This window comes from Ursus maritimus, unplaced genomic scaffold, assembly GCF_017311325.1.
Source record: "Ursus maritimus isolate PB19 unplaced genomic scaffold, ASM1731132v1 scaffold_14, whole genome shotgun sequence".
NCBI classification, from domain to species: Eukaryota; Metazoa; Chordata; class Mammalia; order Carnivora; family Ursidae; genus Ursus; species Ursus maritimus.
This window is the reverse complement of record NW_024423786.1, coordinates 45,241,913-45,260,952: the sequence shown is the minus strand read 5'-3', so window position 1 is coordinate 45,260,952 and position 19,040 is coordinate 45,241,913. Positions and strand designations below refer to the sequence as shown.

Genomic DNA, 19,040 nt, shown 5'->3' with positions numbered 1-19,040 from the left:
AGCCCCCCCAGCCCCCCCCCCCCGCCCCAATTATCACAGGAATTTCTCAATCTCCTGCCCAGGCTACAAGAAGGTGGACATCCTGGAACCGCTGAAAAGCACGAGAAGGAGTAGAAGGAGGGCATCAAGGAAGAAATAAGGCCCGCCAGAGGATGGCCAGCCTGGCCTGCAGGGGAAAGCCTCCTGCCGCTCCCCGGCCGCCCCGGGCTCACCTCCGAGGCCGGGCCCGTCTCCAGGAGCGCAGCCACCACGTAGGCCGTCAGCGGGACTGTGCCATGGACCCCACCCTGCAAGAAGACCCCCGAGCCTCACCCCGAGCCGGAGGGGACAAGCCCCGACAGCAGCGGGGAGCAGGCGGGGCAGGGCGAAGGTGCCAGAAGGAGGCGGAGGGGCCGCTCACCTGGATGTCCTTGTTCAGGATCCTGCCCACGGCCGGGAAGGAGCCGTCCCCCCGCTGCTGCCGGACGATCCAGCCCTTGGCAGCCGCCACCTCCTGCGGGTCGATGAAGATGAAGCTGCGCGCCTGCGCAAAGGACTTCAGGACAAAGGCCGTGAGCCTGAAATAGGACGAGGCGGGGACTGGGAGGGCCACGAGCTGGGGGCGGTTGTGCAGGGGAGGGCCCCGCCCATGTGCCCCCTGAGGAACGGTGCATGCTCCCCGCACAGCCCCGGGTCTCTGCCTCCTCACCTGTGACATGGGAGGGGTCGCCGTGCCCTCGCAGGGCTGCTGTGAGCGCTCCAGGGAAGGGGGTGGGCACCCAGCAGGGCCCAACGACAGAGGCCAGCCTCCCTCCCGGACCCTCCCGCCCTGGCACTCGAGGCCTTCCTGTGAGCTGGTCCAGCCCTGCCTCCCCCTGCCACGTGCAGAAGACCTTCCTTGTTGCCCCTCCGCCGCCACTGCCCGAGGGATCCCCAGCCTTGCAGAGAGATCTCCAGTCTTTCTCTGGACCCTGTACCCAGGGTGTCTTAGACGCTTGGACCCCGTTAGGGGCATTTCAGTCCCTGGACCTGGGAATGACTTTTGAATGGGCACATGAGGTGAGGCTGGGAGAAGCTGTTGCAACTTTGCCACCACGAGGGGAGTAGGCACTGTGCTGAGAGAGCCCACAGGGACCAAAGGAAAGAACCGGGGGCCCTGATGCATTGCGGGGCTGCCAGACTGGCCGGCCCTGTAGCCTCCCCAGCCCTGCGGTGTGAATTGACATTTAGAATTGCCTCTCAGGGGCGCCTGGGTGGCTCAGTTGTTAAGCGTCTGCCTTCGGCTCAGGGCGTGATCCCGGCGTTCTGGGATCGAGCCCCACATCGGGCTCCTCTGCTGGGAACCTGCTTCTTCCTCTCCCACTCGCCCTGCTTGTGTTCCCTCTCTCGCTGGCTGTCTCTATCTCTGTCAAATAAATAAATAAAATCTTAAAAAAAAAAAAAAAAAAGAATTGCCTCTCAGCCAGATTTCTGTTGCTTGCAGTCGAAAACATTGCATCAACCCACTAGCCTCAGTTACCCCGTCCAGGCACTGGGCAAGTCGTGTGTCCTTCCTATCCTCACAGAATGAGGTCCCGCTTGTGTCTCAACACTCCGCCCCCGTGTCTTTCCCCAGAGGAAGCCTCTTGGGCACCCCCACTCTGGGATGGGTGTCTCTGGACTCCCAGGACCTCCTCACAGCCCACTTCTGTGTCATAGCTGTCCAACCTTGGCTTTGCAGCCTGTGCCTCGCCCACCCCGCCCCCGTCCCCACTGCATCGTGGTGCACCTGAGTGAGGTTGGTGGCGCCGAGGGATGAATGAGGGGGTGAAAAATCAACGCAGGAAAACCACTGAATGGAAAGCAAGGAGCTGAGAGGGACGAGCAACAGGGTGGAGGAGCAGGCCCCCCTCTTCAAGATCAAGTGGCTCCCCCACCCACGTCCACCAGGTGGCTACTGTCCAAACGGCAGAAACCAACAAGTGTGGCGAGGACATGCAGACCCTGGGACCCCTGTGCGCTGTCGCGGGACTGTAAACCCATGCGGCAGCTGTAAAAACCCGGCTGTGCGGTTCCTGGCCAAGTTAGAGGTCGAGCTCCCATGGGATCCGGTGACTCCACTTTTGGGAACATCCCCTGGGGAAATGGAAGCTGGGTCTCAAAGAGATATTTGTACATCCGTGTTCACGGCAGCTCTATCACCTATCACAGCAGCTAAAACATGGGATGACCCGGGTGTCTAGACTGAGGAAGAGATTCACAAAATGGGGTGCCTCCATGCACTGGGATGTTACTCAGCCTTAAGAAGGAGAAACTCCGAGCCCCGCTCCAGCACGCTTGAACCACAAGCACACCCGGAGCCGTGAAGCAAGCCGGGCAGAAAAGGGCGCTATGATCGCACTCACGTGAGGTCCCGGAAGTGGCCAAATTCACAGGGACAGAAATTAGAACGGGGGTGCGGGGGTCGGGGGAGGGGGTGCTGGAGCTGGGGAGTCTTGTGTAATAGACACAGAGCGTCAGATTTACAAGATTAAAGAGTTCTGGGGACGGATGGGGGTGACAGCTGCACAACAGCGTGAATATAGTGAATGCCACTGGACTGGACACTTAAAAATGGTGAAGATGATAAATTGTATGTTATGTGTACTTTACCACAAAAAAAAAAATTACGAGAATGAAAATCAAGGCCGTTTGGTCAATTGCCAAAATGTGAAATAGCCCATAACCCCCAGGCTGCGTGGACCTCCCCTATCCTAGGAGTCTGCTCATCTCGGCCACTCTCCCTCCCGGACCCCCACACCCATCCTTTCTCCAGCCTTCGGGGGCACCTGCACAGCCAGGCCACGCTCGGCTCCCATCTCCCAAGCCGGCCCCGCAGGCAGAGGGAGGGGCCAGACACCGTGCGCATGCGCAGGCGCGGTGCCGCGGGGCTAATGGGGGGTGCGGTGCCCGGGGGCTGGGCAGTGTGGAATTGCCACCCTCTCCCTGGGCAGGTCGGTCCGCTGCAGCCAAGTGAGCAACACGGCACCCGGCGGAGCTCGGCCAGCTGGGTCGCTGCTCCCGCGGGCCCTGGCGCTGCTGCTGTGCCATGGACACTGTGTGTCCGCTTCAGGACGGGGAGGGCAGTTTTCACACCCACGAGGCCGCAGGGGCGGCCCGGATGGCGCGCGGGGAGAGCAACCCCATCTGGGGACAGGAGTTGGGGTGCCCCACAGTCTCTGCGAACCCCAACGTGGATATGGCAAATCCTCAATCACGCAAACTGCTGGGCTCTGAGGATCCCAGGGAACAAGTCCCAGGGGCGCGCAGCCCCACGCTGGGCCCTCCCCCGGCCTGGTCTCCCCAAAAGCCAAAGGGAGCCATGTGCAAGGGAAACCAGACTCCGGGCTGCTCTGCCCACACACTCCCCCATCCTCAACCTCCCGGCGGTGGTACGGCCTCCCCTGTCCCCTCCTACATGGGGCCACCCCCACCCTCCCTTTCAGGGTCCAGCAGGCTCTGAAGAGGCCCCGAGCACTGAGGACCTGCTCCCAAGAGGCTGGAGAGCAAGGGCTCCGTTCCGGGCAGCGTGGCAACAACAGCGGAAAGAGTAACTATGAGAAAAGTCACTGTCACTGCCACTACCCACCCATCGCCGCACCCAGGGCCCAGCAGAGCTGCCCACATCCAGCCCTCCGAACCCCGGGGGGCCGGGACCATGGCTGTCTCCTGGTCACCCTGGGGATCTGGCCCCAAGCGTCCTGGCCACGTGGTGCAGCACGGGAGGCTGCCGCTTCGGGTGGGCGAGCCCCGTGGCCGTGCCCCCTGAGTGGGGACTCACCACATGCTCCCTGAGGCGTCGCGCTCCCCGAACGCGCTGTAGGAGCCGTCCTGGTGCTTGTAGGTCAGCTGCCGCTGGTAGCCTGCGGAGCAAGCGGAGGGGTCAGCGTCCTGGGCTGGGACTGGGCCTGGGAACGTCCCTGCGACCCCCACATGATGCAACACTCACAGCCGGGGTCGCCGAAACTGGCCCCCACCCACATCTGGAGTCTGGGAAGAGCCCCACACCCACCACTGGAGACCCTGAAACGGCTCCACACCACGGGTGTGCTGAAACTGCTATTTTGTTCCTCTCCTTTCCTGACATCACCTCTCTCACTCCTGGTCACACACAGGCCTTCAGTCATGCCTGGGAGGTCAGGGACCTGCACCATTTCGAGGCAGCACCCTCTGTCCCCAGGGGTGGGGAAAGAGCCAGAGCAGAAGAGCAAGGGGGCAGGGGAGGGAGGAGAGGCGGCCACTCGGGCCACACTGGGTGTTTGGCCTTATTGTGAGGGCAGCAGGCGGCATGGGCCGGGTGAGCTGGGGAGGGCTGCGAGGCGACATGGTCTGTAGGGTCTGGAGAGGAAGCAGGGAGACCGGGATGTGGGCTCCATCCAGGCAAGCAACAACCATGGGCCTGCATTGGGTGGTGGTGACAGGTGGGGAGGGTTTCTGCGGTATGGGCAGAGCCGCTTAGCTGGGCCAGGGCAGGAGGAAAGAAAGATCCAGAGGGAGCCAAGGTTTGCAGCTTACCCGCTGGAAGGATGGTGCTCTGCCCCCAGCGGTGGCAAAAGCAGCAGAAGGAGTTCTGTGCCAGGTGGACCATGACCCCCCCCCCCCCAGTTCATGTCCACCTGGAAGCTCAAGATGGGACCTTATGGGGAAGAAGGGTCTCTACAGTTGTGATGATGTTGAGGATCTCCGATAAGATCGTCCTGGAATAAGGTGGGACCTAAATCCGATGACTGGTGTCCTTAGAAGAGAAGAGACGCAGACACAGGAGAACGAAAGGCCCTGTCTGCGAAGTGCACTCCACGGGGCCATGCCTACAGCTGTGACAGCAGCCCCAGGAAACGAACACCAGCAAGCCTGGCAGAAAACCAGGGAAGGGGGCTTGACGGGAAGCTTGTAGAGTCCGAAACGCCCATGGGCTGAAGGGCACGGGGTCTGGCTGTTCAGGGAGCTCCCGGCTGCCATTGATGACTAGGGGTCATTAGACTCGGGGTGGCGTTCAAGGCCCGAGCCTAGACGGGTTCAGCGACCTGGGCGTCCCTGGGCACAGACCGAGTGGGCTTCTTGGGGGCTCCCGGCAGTCTCTGGCCAGCCTTTATCAAGCCAGATTTTTGGCCCACGGCAACCCCTGCCTTTGCCTTTCCGTCCCAGAGTTTCCACATTCACTATGAGCTCTTGTGCTTTCCTTTTCCTGTTGAGGACAGATGGTTCTGGATCATCAGGACTGCTTTTGGAGATCTTCTACAGGCAACTTTGTCAGGCCAGGAGGCAGGAATTCCAGACTCACCTCGGGAATCAAGGCGCTCACATGCCTCAGTTTCCCCATCTAAGAGGGACCCGACTTCCTCTGAGCCGGGCACGCGCTGGTCCTTCTTGAAGGCAGACATTTCCAAGGTCATGCCGGTGGGCTCTCCTCTCACTCTGGCTGGGACCTAGTGCCCTGGCCAGCCAATCCAATCCAGGCGAGCCTGGGGTCTCAGAAGCCCTCACCACTCGCCCCTGCATGGTCTCAGGCTGGCTGCTTCCGGGAGCCTCACTTGGGGGTTTCTGGGAGGGCAAGTTGGGGCAGCACAGGTGGAAGTGCACGTACCTGCCCGCTGTGAATGCCAGCTTCACAGCTGGGTCACATCCTCTCCTTCCTCCCCTTTGCTCCAGCTCCAGCCCAAGGCCAGAAGCACACCTCCGGAGGCCTCAGGACCTTGGCATCAACTGACTTAACTCCCTTGCTACACAGATAGGAAACTGAGGCACAGAGAACAGGTCCTACCTGAGGACACACAGCAGGTGCCTATGACAGAGGTGAGGCTACAGCCTCCCCGGGGCCCCTCCTATGGGGCCAAGACATGCAGAGGGGGCGGGTCAGGGCACTCAGAGATCCAACCCTCCCACATGGGGGCTGTACCCTTTCCTAAGGATCTGATTCCTGGTGATGGAAGATACTTGGTGCTGCGTGATTTCTGAGGCTGTTCTGTGCTAATTTATTTCTGAAGATAGTGAATGCTGTATTATGTAGGGGGAAGAAACTGGAAATACCCCCGCCACGTCTAAGAGTTTAGGACGTTGTATTCCGTAAATGTACGCCATGGACAAAGAGCGTAGCCTAGAAAGTGACTATGAACACATGCTGAGACCCAGCGATTTTACTTCTGGACACGCACCCCACAGAAACTCAGATGCTTTCGCCAAGCACACGGACAGGATGCCTCAGGGCAGCAGGGCTCTAAAAGCCCTGAACGTGAAGCTGCTCCAGTGCCCGTCATCAGACACGCTGCCCCGATCCCGTCACGCAGCAGTGGAGGCGCACGGACCACGGCGCCCACAGCCCGGGGACAAATTGCACATACACGGCGTGTGGCGGGGACACACTGTAGGACGCCACATGACGAGGCACCAAGAGCGACCGTGCTAACCTGTGTTGCTGGAGAGCGTAAATTCAGAGCCCACACAGACAGGGGGATTCTAGGGAATTGTTTTTCTTTTCTAAATGTTTTTTATAATGCTATTATATTGCTCTTTTTTTAAAGATTTATTTATTTGACAGACAGAGAGCACAAGCAGGGGGAGCTGCAGGCAGAGGTAGAAGCAGACTCCCCGCTGAGCAGGGAGCCCGATGCGGGACTCGATACCAGGACCCTGGGATCTCGACCTGAGCCACCCAAGCGCCCTATATTGCTTTTCTTGTTAAAAAATTTCTAGGGGCGCCTGGGTGGCACAGCGGTTAAGCGTCTGCCTTCAGCTCAGGGCGTGATCCCAGCGTTCTGGGATCGAGTCCCACATCAGGCTCCTCCGTTATGAGCCTGCTTCTTCCTCTCCCACTCCCCCTGCTTGTGTTCCCTCTCTCGCTGGCTGTCTCTGTCAAATAAATAAATAAAATCTTTAAAAAAAAAAATTAAAAAAAAAATTTCTACATTTTTAAGAACTAGGAAGATCGGTAGGGGAAGAAAGGGATAAAGAAAGGGGGGGTTATCAGAAGGGGGAATGAAACATGAGAGACTATGGACTATGAGAAACAAACTGAGGGCCTCAGAGGGGAGGGGGTGGGGGAATGGGATAGACCGGTGATGGGTAGTAAGGAGGGCACGTTATACACAACTAATGAATCATCGAGCCTTACATCGGAAACCGGGGATGTACTGTATGGTGACTAACATAATATAATAAAAAATCATTAAAAAAAAAATTTCTACATTTTTAAAAGATGCCGTTCCTCTCCCCATAGCTGATTCCCAGCATTCAGAGCCTGTCCTAACAGGGGCAGACCCAGGACTCCTGCCGACAGTGACCAGATGGGGCCACTCCAAGTGGCCTCTTTCACCCACTTGGGTCCCTTCGTCTGCACCCGCTATGCCGGGCCTGTGGGCTGCCTCCCCCCTTGCCCTCCCCCCCGGGGCGACCCCCCCCCCCCGCCCCCGCATCCCCAGTACCTTGTACCAAGTAGTCCGTGGTCTCTCGCTCCACCTCAGGGCTGAGCTGCCGGGTTTTCTGCAGATACTTCAGGACAAAGATGTTGGGTGCAAAGTGGATCATATTTTGCTCTCCGCAGCCAAAGGGCAGCCTCAGGAGGTTGCTGAGGTGGTTCAGGGTTGGCCCCATGACGTCTCCTGGAGGGGAGGAAATGAGCGCCGGCTGCAGGCCAGCCTTGACTGCTCCCCTGGCTGTCCTAGGGACAGCTTTCCCCAGGGCGGCCTATGGCCTGACACTGGCCACCCACCCTCTGACTGCCGCTACTGCCCTTTGGGACCAGACTGCACCCCGTGCCCACTTAGCCCAGCGGGGGCCCTGGCCTTGGCAGCCACCCGCTGGAACTCTCCTACACACCTCTCTCTGTGTTCTTTAGTCTCAACTCGGTGCTTTTTCTCTACCTCATCATTATGCTGAATGCTCGTTTCTTTGTGGCTTTTAAAATGGGTGCCTTTAAGGCTATACATTTTCCTCTAAGTACAACTTCGGTTGCATCCCACAAGTGTTGATAGGTCAATCCAGCCATTGTGGTTCCACTTTAAATATTTTTTTCTAATTTCCATTAGGAAACGTGATTTTCTCTTCAGCCATGAATATTTAGATTTTTTTTTAAGTTTCCATACACACATGACATTGTTGGTATATTTTTCAGTTCTTTTTTCCTTTCGATTTCTCCCGTGCTTTCCTCCCTTCAGCACTCTCCGTTCCTCTTCTTGGCTTCTCTATACCACACATCGCTAATGGGCCCTCCAGAACTCCTGCTGTTCCCTGATTATACCTCCCTTCCTTCCTTGGCTTTTCCTCCTGCCCATAGAGGCTGCCACTCCTCCTGCAGGCTCCATCCATGGCAGAGCCTGCCTACATTCTCATCACCTTCCTCTGGGCTTCCCAGCTTCTTTTCCACCTTCCATCCCACTGTGCTGAAGGCACTGGCACAAAGGTCCTGGCCTTAACCCCCTCTCCATCCCTGCTCTTCTGCTTGCTTCCCTATGCTGCTACCCAGGCCATTTGCCCCTAGGGCCATCTCTGATTTGATCTCCTGGCTCAGAAATTGTAAGCTCCCACATCTTCTGATCCGGCCACAACCACCAACCAGTCTGGGCCCCAGGGCTTCTGTCCTCTGATGTCAGAGAGACCCAAGACCCCTACATTCAGGTCTGTGTTCCCCTCCCGGCCTCTTCCCCAATCTCCACCCTTCCAACACCCAACACCGTGTTGACCACACAATCCCCACTTTCTACTCCTGTACCTGGGCTACAGGAGACAACCCACACCCCTCAGACCCCTGGTCACAACCACTGACTCCTGCTCAGCAAATGCTCTGGATGTCTGCCCCTCTCACCAGGAACCCCACCTTCCACCCTGCACCTTGCTGACTTCACCCAGACTTTCTGTCTTCTTGCACATCACCCCACACTCATTTCCCTCCCAGAATTCACCACCTGCCCCTGGGGGTTGCCTCACATAGGGCTTGGACAGGCTGGGTCTGGACCCACCGTGGGCAGACTGGGAACACCTCAAAGACAGGGTTGGGGTCATCTCTGGATCTGCCCCGGCACAGAGAAAGCACCAGAAGCTGCTTGTTGGGTGAATGGGTATGGGGCTGGAAGCCCCAGAGAAACAGATCCCCAGTAGAGGCTGATGTGAAGTTGAGTCTGGAGTGGACACCTTGCCCCTTGGCCTGAGTCCTTGCCCTCATTCTCCCCCGGCCAGGTTACCAGGCAGACGCACCTATGACAGAGGCCACTGCCCGCTCAGACCCAGGGATGGCGCTGTGTGGGACTCCCAGGGTAAAAGCCTCACTGTAGCTCTCGTCCACCTCCACCTTCTTCCAGATGCGGAACTCACCCACCGAGCCCCAGCCAGTGGAGAAGCCGATGAATCGGACCTCTGGTGGTCTGGGGAGAGTCCAGGCCATGATGACAGACTCATTGGAAGGCTCTGGACCATGGCCAACCTGGAAAAAGAGGCCAAAGCTGCTGGATGCTGGAAGGAAGCACACAGTGGTGCTCAGGCAGCAATGACACTGGCTATGGGGGGGGTGTCATAGACAGAGAATCTAAAGGTCACCTCATCCATTCAATGGCCAACAGAGACACAAGTGTGGCATCTACAGCTTCCAAAGTCATTGGGCTCCCTGGAATCTCTGGGCCTTTGCACATGCTACTCCCTCTGCCTGGAACACCTTCCACTCTCCAGTTTGCCTGGTGAACTCCTATTCATGTTTCAAAACCCCGTTTGGCTATGTCCCTCCTCTAGAAAGCTCTGTTAGCTGCTCCTTTTCTGCGTCCCCTTTGCCTGGCGCCTAAAATACACCAGCCCCCATTTCACTTGCTTATATCCACTTTCCTTCTCCATGACCTCCCACCATCCCTCAGCTCCCAAATCCCTACACCCCTGTAAGTGACTCCAGGCAGACTATGAGCAGCCTGAGGTGATGCCCTGTGTTTACCCTCCCCCCTCCCTGCCCCCTGCCAGAGCTGGACACAGAGCAGGAGGCAGCAAATGCCCAGGAGCATGACGTTCCCAAGCCCACCCCAGTCAGCCCGGCCGTGCCTGAATGAACCCTCCATGCCAGCTGATCCAGAATGTTCTGAATTCATCCCAGGAGAGGATCTTTGCCGTGTGTGTGCTGGCCACAGGGTCGCCCATCTTGCTGGTGGAGATCCAGGACCTGGTGTTCTGGTGCCCCCCCAGGACGATCTCTATCATGCCTGCTGTGTCCTGGGGCCCAGCAGACAAGGCCACTCGGGCATCATTGTGGGCTCGCACGGCCACATCAAAACGGGTGAGACACAGCGGCCGCTGCACATACTGGAACTCGTATTTGTTGGGTGTGGAGATGTGGACTCTCTCTGGATGGAGGGAAGGAGAGAGGGGTTGAGGGCGCCCCTGGAGGCATCTGCCTCTCCCTGCCTGTGCCCAGAACTTAGAACCAGGACCACGGGGGGCCCAAGGAACAGCAAACGGAGCTGGCTTAATGACAGTTCTGCCAACAGCACACAAAAGAAGAAATGCTCCCAAGGATCAATTCTACTTAATCGATGTGCAGACTTAATCGAAAGCTGCAGTAATCCCAACGGTGCAGTACCGATGTCAACACAGGCAGGTGCACAACAGAACAGAGCAGGGAGTCCAGAAAGGGACCCACACGTGTACGAACAACTGATTTGAAACAAAGCTGTGAAGGCAATTCAATAGCGAAAACTCTTTCAACAAATGGTGCTGGAACAGCTAGTTAGCCAGAAGCAGAAAAGGGGAACTCCAATCCACACCTTGCATGGTCTCCAATGATCAACTCGAAATGGATCACAGCCATTTGATAAGCATACAACCTAATACTACAAAAACTCTGAGGAGAGAACATAGGATTTGGGAAAGATTTCTTAGATACAACAAAAGCATAATCCATAAAAGGAAAGACGGAGCGATTGGACTGCATCGACATGAGAAACTTCTGCTCTTTGAAAGACACTATGAAGAGAAAGAAAAGACAAGCCACTCACTGGGAGAAATGTCTTTGCAAAGCGTCTATCTGGTAGAGGACTTGTATCCAGAATATATTTTTTAAAACTTCCAAAACTCAATTTAAAATTAGTGTTAAAAGATCTGAATAGGCGCTTTACTGAAAAAAAAAAATATCTATCTATCTATCTATCTATCTATCTATCTATCTATCTCAGTAGTAAGCAGGCAAATGAAACGATGCTTGAATGATGGAAATGCACATTAAAACCACAATGAGATATCATCAGACACCTATTAGAAGAGCTAAAATTGGGGCGCCTGGGTAGCACAGTCGTTAAGCGTCTGCCTTTGGCTCAGGGTGTGATCCCAGCATTCCGGGATCGAGTCCCACATCAGGCTCCTCCGCTGGGAGCCTGCTTCTTCCTCTCCCACTCCCCTGTTGTGTTCCCTCTCTCACTGGCTGTCTCTCTGTCACATAAATAAATAAAATCTAAAAAAAAAAAAAAAAAAAAGAAGAGCTAAAATTAATCAGATGGGACAACCCCAAGTGTGGATGAGGAGAGGGAGGAAGTGATTGTCACCCCCTGCTGGTGGGAATGCAAAATGGTACTACCACTTCAGAAAACTGTGCAACCGTTTCTTAAAAGGTTGAACCCCTACCTACTGTATGATTTTGCTATTCCACTCATAGGTACTGATTCAAGAGAAAGGAAAATACATTACCCATACAAAGACTTGTTCATGAATATTCATAGCAGCTTTATTGGAAATAGCCCCAAACTGGATATAACTCAAATGCCCATCAACAGGTCAATGAATAAACAAAGTGCAATGCATCCATTCAACGGAGTCCCACTCAGCCTTAAAATGACCAAATCATTGATATACACAACATGGATGCAACTCAAAATTTCTATGCTGAGTGAAAGAAACCAGATAAGAAGAGTACATTTTACATGATTCCATTTATAAGAAAGTCTAGAAAGAGCAAAGTAATTTATAGAGACAGAAGGCAGGTCAGTGGTTCCCTAGTGACAAGGGTAGACAGAGCGAGTGGTTACAAGGGAGCATGACTTTTGGGTTTAATGGAAACCCTCATTATCTTAGCTGTGATGGTTTCATGGACGTACACATATGCCAACACTTACCAAGCTGTACACTTAAAATACGTGTGAGTTATTGTATGCCAATTATACCTCCATAAACATGTTAAAAATATTACTGACTCTACTTTGAATACAAATATATATTCAGGCTAGCATAAATTATGATGTAAAAAATAGAGAAAATATATAAGTGTCCAACAATGTTTCAAAACATTCCATAATGGTCAAATTATGGAGCAGTCGTTTTGGGTGTTTTGTTTTTTTTTTAAAGAATTTTATTTATTTACTTGACAGTGAGAGAGAGTGTGTGCACACACGTGAGCACAAGCAAGTGGAGAGACAGGCAGAAGGAGAAGCAGGCAGAGGGAGAAACAGGCTTCCCGCTGGGCAGGGACCCCAACTCAGGGCTCGATTCCAGGACCCCGGGATCATGACCTGAGCTGAAGGCAGATGCTTAACTGACTGAACCCCCCAGGCGCCCTGGGAGCAGTCATTTGATAGAACATACTGAAGCTGTTTTGAAATGCTGTGTATAAAGACTTTACAGTAACCAGGAAAAGTGCTTGGGATATGTTAAATGAGCGAGGCAGAATTCAAACTCATATGGCTCATTAATAACAACTACGTTAAAACAAACAACAATCAATCCTATGAAACCAAATACAACAAAATGTCAGAAGAGGTCATCTATGGATGCAAACCAGAGGAGATAATTTTCCTGCTTTCTAAATTCCCTGTAATACATAGGTATTGCTTTTTCTTTTCACAGTTTTTTTATTGTGGTAAAATACACATAATGTAAGTTTGCCATCTTAAACATTTTTAAGCGTACAGTGGTATCAAATACTGTCACATTGTGCAAACACCAGCACCGTCCACCTCCAGAACTCTTTCATCCTGCAAAACTGAAACTCTGTCCCCATTAAACACTAAGTCACCAGCCCTCCCCCACAGCCCCCGGCTCCCACCATTCTTTCTGTCTCTGATTTCAACTTCTCTAAGTACTTCATATGAGTAGGATCATTCAGTATTCGTACACATGTATCACTTTCTTTTTTTTTAGAGGGGGAGGTGGGGAGGGGCAGATGGGGAGAGACAATCCTAAGCAGGCTCCAAGCTAAGCATGGAGCCTGACTTGGGGCTCGATCTCATGACCCTGAGATCATGACCTGAGCCAAAATCAAGAGTTGGATGCTTAACGGACTGAGTCACCCAGGCGCCCCACACATGTATCACTTTAAAAAATATTTTTAATTTAAATTTTACTGAAATAATTATAGATTCACAGACAACTGTAAGAAATAATACGGAAAGATCTGTGTCCTCTTGACCCAGTATCCCCCAGTGGTATCTCACAAAATTCAACTACAGTATCACAATTGGGATATTGACATTGATACAATCCACTAATCTTATTCGGATTTGCCCAATTTTATTTGTACAGGACCCCTCCTACTGTCCTTTATCACCATATCCACACCCGTCCTCCCCATCTCAGCAATGACTTATAATATGATCTCCATTTCTAAAATTTTGTCATTTCAAAAATACCATAAATGGAATCATTTATAGACCTTTTGGGATTGAGGCTTTTTCACTCAATCCCCTTTACCCAAGTTGCTGCATATATCAATGGTTTATTCCTTTTTACCAGTGAATAGCACTCCAGGGTATGAATGTACCAGAATTTTGTATAACCATTCATCCACCAGAGGACACCTAGGCTGTTTCCAGTTTGGGGCTATTAAAATAAAGCTGATAGGAATGTCTGTGTATGGGTTTTTGTGTAAACAGAAATCTTCATTTCTCTGGGATAAATGCCTAGTAGTGCAATTTCTTTGGAACATGTGTAGCTTTTTAAGAAACTACGAGCAGTGGCCATACCGTTTACAATTCCCACCAGCCATGTATGAATGATGCCTTCTCTCCACATCCCAGCCACCTTTTATTGTGGCAATGTTTTTTTTTTTTTAATTTTAAGTCATTCAATAAGTGTGCATTGATAACTCATGATGCTTTATTTTGCATTTCGCTAATGGTTAAGGATTTGAACGTCTTTTCGTGTGCTTGTTTGCCACCTGTGTATCTTCTTTGCTGAACTTCCTTTTTCCCACTTTTGTTTTTTTTTTAAGATTTTATTTTTAAGTAATCTCTACATCCAACATGGGGCTCAAACTCACAACCCTGAGATTAAGAGTCATATGCTCCACTGACTGAACCAACCAGGTGCCCCTCCTTTTTCCCACTTTCTAATTGCATTGTTTTATTTATTGTTGAATTTTGAGAGCTCTTTATATATTCTGCTACTAGTCTTTTGTTGGATCTGGGTTTGGAAAGATTTTCTCCCAGTCTATAGCTTGTATTTCTTCCTCTTAACAGCATCTTTTGCAAAGCAGGTTTTTTTTTCTTTGAAGTAGGTTCCACAACCAGCATGGAGCTCAACATGAGACTTGAACTCATGACCCCGAGATCAACACCTGAGCTGAGATCAAAAGTCCGATGCTTCACCGACTGAGCCACCCAGGTGCTCCTTGCAAAGCAGTTTTTAATTTTGATGAGGGTTCATTCCTCAGTTTCCTTTTATGGGTCATGCTTTTTGGTATCATATCTAAAAACTCTTCACCTAGCCCTAGATTCCAAAGATTATCTCCCGAATTTTTTCCTAAAAATTTTATAGTTTGACATGTATGTCCACAATCCATTTGAGTCAATTCTTGTATAAAGTGGGCTCTTTAGGTCAAAGTTCATGCTTTTGCCAATAGATGTCCAATTACTCCAGCACCGTTTGTGGAAAAGGCTCTCCTTCCTTCATGGAATCGCTTTTGGACCTCTGTCAAAAATCATTTGAGCACATATGCACCGTATTGTTATTTAGTACAAAAAAGGGGAAACACGTCAAGAGGAAGCCTGTGTCCAGAGTGGTCCATGTGGGTCACGGCACCTGTGGTGCTGAATGCCTTGGCAACGGCAACCCCCAGGGACTCCAGCTCAGATCCTCAGCTCCACCACCTGCCAAAGCCTGGTGGGGGACTGCCCAGTGCGCGGCCAGGCCTGGGCTCCAAACTAAATGGTTCCTCTGGGAGGGACTGGACAGGGAGAAGGCAGACCCTCCCACCAGCAGCCCCGGGTCACGTTCTGCTTAGCATCTCCCTGACCCCGCCAAGGCAGAGGCGCCCACGGGGCACTCTGTACCCATTTCCTTTTCATGGGTCATGTACAAGTATAATGTCGATTTCAGGGGACTGAGGCAGACCCCGAATCACACGCCTTCTGGAACCCACTTTAATTTCCTATTTTCTCTACAGGCTCAGGATTCTGGGTCAGCCTTGCTTCTCACAGCTTTCCCCTGACCCGACTCTAAGACCTCCCTTCCCTGGATCCTAAGCTCCTCACCCCGGGCCCTGCGGACAGCCTTATTCCTGCCCGGGGTCTCTCTTCTCATTGGCGCCTCCAGTCTACATTCGTGGGCACTGCCTTCCTGCATGGCAGATGCCCGACCCTCACTCTCGCTCATGCTTGTCAGCAGCCCGGACATCTCAGTTCTCCACTGCTGTGTTTTCAGAGCCCAGGAAGGGCAGGCATCCACTTAGCAGCGGGAGAGCTGCGACAGTGTGGGGCTAAGGGCCAAAGTCCTCCGCAGGGCGGGTGCAGGGACTCACCATTGGGACAGAAGAACGCACTGTAGGTGTACGCACGGGGGGCTCCCTCCGGCTGAAACAGAGAGACGGGGAGAACTGAGTGCGGAGGGGTGGTCGGCTCCGGGGAGCGGCCGCCTTCCCATGGCAGCAGCTCTAAGTCTGGACCCTGCAGGGTGATGCCAGCGTCACAAGTACATGGAGAAGGACCAGGCTGCCTACTTCCCAGGCCCAGGTGGGGAAACTGAGGCTCATTTCCCTTCTCCAGGCTCTGGTCAAACCAACTCACCACCTGCTCCTAGACTGGTCATGCCTGCCACACTCCCCCCTTGTCCTCCTGGTGTCCCAGGCTAACCAGGGAGCCTGCCTCCTCCTCCATCCCGTAGAGCGCACGCAATGGCTCCCAGACGTCTTCCCCACCCTACATCTCTTGGGAAGGTATTTCCGTCACCTGCAGTTTCCCCCCCAGCAGACGGCAGGCAGTGTCGCGTGACCGGCCACCAAATAACCGATCCAGCAAACCAACCACGCCCCCAGAGCTCTCCCGTGGGGTGGAGCGGGAGAAGGGTTTTGCTGCTTTATCAAGCCACACATCAGCCACCTCCTGTTTCCAGAAATCCATTTTTCCAGTTCACACTTCAGTTTTTTTGCATTGACATCTCGGGTCTTCTGATGCCTGAACGTCACCTCCTGCTCTCAGACAGCCTGCACAAAGTCGTACCAGCTGATGCTGCACGCAGAGGACCACCAAGCACCTGGACGAGGGGCCCAGGGACAGAGAATCCCTCTCTGCATTGAGAAATTCCTTCCGCAGATGGAGGAGACAAGAACTCCAGGCCTGTAAGTCCGCCTGGCTGCTCTGTCTGGGTGGCCTGCCATCTGCTACGGCCGCAGGAGGGCGGGCTGCAGGCCAGGGAGCAAGCTCAGGCTGAGCAAAGGGCTGCCAGGGGTCTCCGTGCTTCCTGTTGAGGCCATCCCATCCTGCTGGCTCACGGAGACTGCATTCCTCATCAGATGACATGCTTGTCCCCGAGGAATCCATCCTGTCCTGTCAGCCACGCTGTGGCAATGACTCGTCCACCTCCAGGACTTCTGCCCCTCGCGCGTGTGGCTCCAGGCGCCGAGGGAAATCCTGCGTGCTCAGCACTGCCGGGACCACGGGCAGGAGGGAGGACAGCTGTTTGCAGCTGGGCCACGGGGGAGGGGCAGACCCTTGGGAGGCTTCGAGGAGCTTCATCGGCGCTGCTGGGCACCCTTCGTGTAGCGTGAGAGTCTCAGCAGGGCTCTGGGCTCCGATGTGTCCAAGCAGCCCCCAAAAGATGGGGCATCGCGGCTACCGCATGCCCAGCCCTGTGAGGGATCATGTGCATTCTCTCTGCCCCCCCCACACTGTGGGGTGAGTGTGAGCACCCCTGACTTGGGGAGCACCGCTGGAATATCAAGACAGGCACCCAGCTCACACTAAGTGGCAGATCCTAGATTCCCAGCCGGGGGGCGGGGGGGGTTGTCAATAAGACCCCATCCTCTGGGCCCCTCTGCTCTAGGCTCTGTGTCCTTTCTGCACAGGTATTCCAATGACAGCCATCCAAATACCAGGTCATGACAGGTATGACAAATAGGAAGTCAGAGACGGAAGCACACCACGCTCTAAGATGGTCAACGTGGGGGTCAGAGGACACTTCCCCGCAGCCCTTGCCAGTCCCAGGCCGCTCCACCAAATCTCACTCTACTGCAGGGGGGCTGGATGCTGCAGTCCCCTAGGGAGGAGACACAGAGACCCCTCACCTGCCCCCAGACCGACAGCAGGACCCACGGGGGCTGCCCCGGCCCTGCGCAGGGACCATACACTCCAGCCAGGCCCCCACCCCATGGCTGATGGAATCAGGCCCTGGCCAAGGGCCCTGGGTGAGGACACGGGCTTACCTCAACCATCACGCTGCGCCTGATGTGATCCCTCCCGACGGGGACCCGCCTGTCAGCGAAGCTCTCCTCCAAGTGTTTGATGGACTTCCCATCCCGGCAGCAGCCTGTCTCTCCGTAAGCTAGGGCTTTGGCTGCGGAGATTTGAGCGCTCAGTGCTTGCTGTCAGAACAGGTTTCCACCTGGGGGGGGAGCCATACCGTCCCTCCCCCTCGGACAACGTGTTTGCACGTGCAGGAATGTGTGCACGCCTGCGCATGCTAGGCCGGTGTGGCACCTAAGCTCGGCTCCCTCCAGGTGAAGCTTCAGGTCCCACCCCTGGGGACCGCCCCACCCCACCCCTCCGTCCTGACCCCTGACCATCCTGACCCAGTCCCTCTGGCCTGCTTCCCCAGCTGCCGTCCTGACCTCATCTACTGCCCCGCCCACCCCTCACCTGTGCCTGGGCTCAGCACGCGGACCCCTTGGTGGCCCGGAGGGGGGATGCCTGAGGCAGCACGGGGCCTCACCTGTGACATTGCTGAGTCCCAGGTCACTGAAGGACAGAACCACCCAGGCGGGCTCTGTCTCCCCAGAGGCCACGCACATCTTCTTGGTCAGATGGCGTTTGCCGGGATGCCCGACAAACCGGATGCCCTTGGGAACTGAGATCTTCACATGCACCTGCAGAGGGCGGGATGCTGCTCATGGCACCTGGGTGCCCTTCCAGCACGTCCCACTGCCCACCGCATCAGCCCTCCCCCAGAGCCATGCTCTTCTGGGACAGGCTCATTCCCGTTTCCAATCAGAACCAGCTACTTACCATTGTCTTGCTCGGAGCCCTCTCTTTACTTCAGCCCCCCAACACCCCACGGGGGCAGCTTCCCTTCAGGACCAAGGTGGATTCAAGGGCATCTTCTCCCGCGTCCACCCAGGGCACCAGAGGGGAGGGACTTGCTGCCCCACAAAGCACTTCTTCTGGCCCTCTGTCCCACCTCTGAGGTCCGTGGTGTCATAGTAAGAGTTCTGTGTGTGCACACGTGTGCCGTGCATGCACGCATCTGTGTGCATACCTACGTGCGTGTGTGTAAGTGTGGCATACGCACACACACGTGCACGCACATACACATGCACAGTGCCCGAGCGCGCACACACGCATGTGAGTGTGTCTACACGCATGTGTGGTTACACCTCCCAATCTATTGCAGGCTCTTTGGTGCACATCCATTTGACCGATCAGCACATATGAAGCACCTAGTGGGTACAGGCGCCCTCCTAGGTACTTAAGTAATGAAGCCGAAGAGGACACGAGTGATCCCTGGGCCTCAGAGGATGAACACGCCTAAGTCACACATGAGACACGTGTGATGGGGAGGGAAGGAGAGGAGAAAAATCTAGTGGCAAGTGTGACAGAGCGTCTGACTCCTGCCTCGGGACAAGCCCAGCTGGACCCGAGTGCGAGGAGCTGCTGCAGCGTGTG

At 54.4% G+C, this 19,040-nt stretch overlaps 1 protein-coding gene across 1 annotated transcript in view; it reads right to left on the bottom strand.

Moving 5' to 3' along the window:
• CPAMD8 (C3 and PZP like alpha-2-macroglobulin domain containing 8) overlaps positions 1 to 19,040 on the bottom strand; it is a 75,185-nt gene that overhangs the window by 13,166 nt on the left and 42,979 nt on the right. The window contains exons 21-29 of the mRNA XM_040629089.1: positions 18,091 to 18,244; positions 17,585 to 17,715; positions 15,686 to 15,737; positions 10,009 to 10,307; positions 9,184 to 9,409; positions 7,416 to 7,592; positions 3,779 to 3,860; positions 401 to 557; positions 213 to 287 (exon numbers count right to left, since the gene is read on the bottom strand). Of these exons, the coding sequence (XP_040485023.1) occupies positions 213 to 287; positions 401 to 557; positions 3,779 to 3,860; positions 7,416 to 7,592; positions 9,184 to 9,409; positions 10,009 to 10,307; positions 15,686 to 15,737; positions 17,585 to 17,715; positions 18,091 to 18,244 (1,353 nt within the window). The remainder of the gene's footprint in view (positions 1 to 212; positions 288 to 400; positions 558 to 3,778; positions 3,861 to 7,415; positions 7,593 to 9,183; positions 9,410 to 10,008; positions 10,308 to 15,685; positions 15,738 to 17,584; positions 17,716 to 18,090; positions 18,245 to 19,040) is intronic.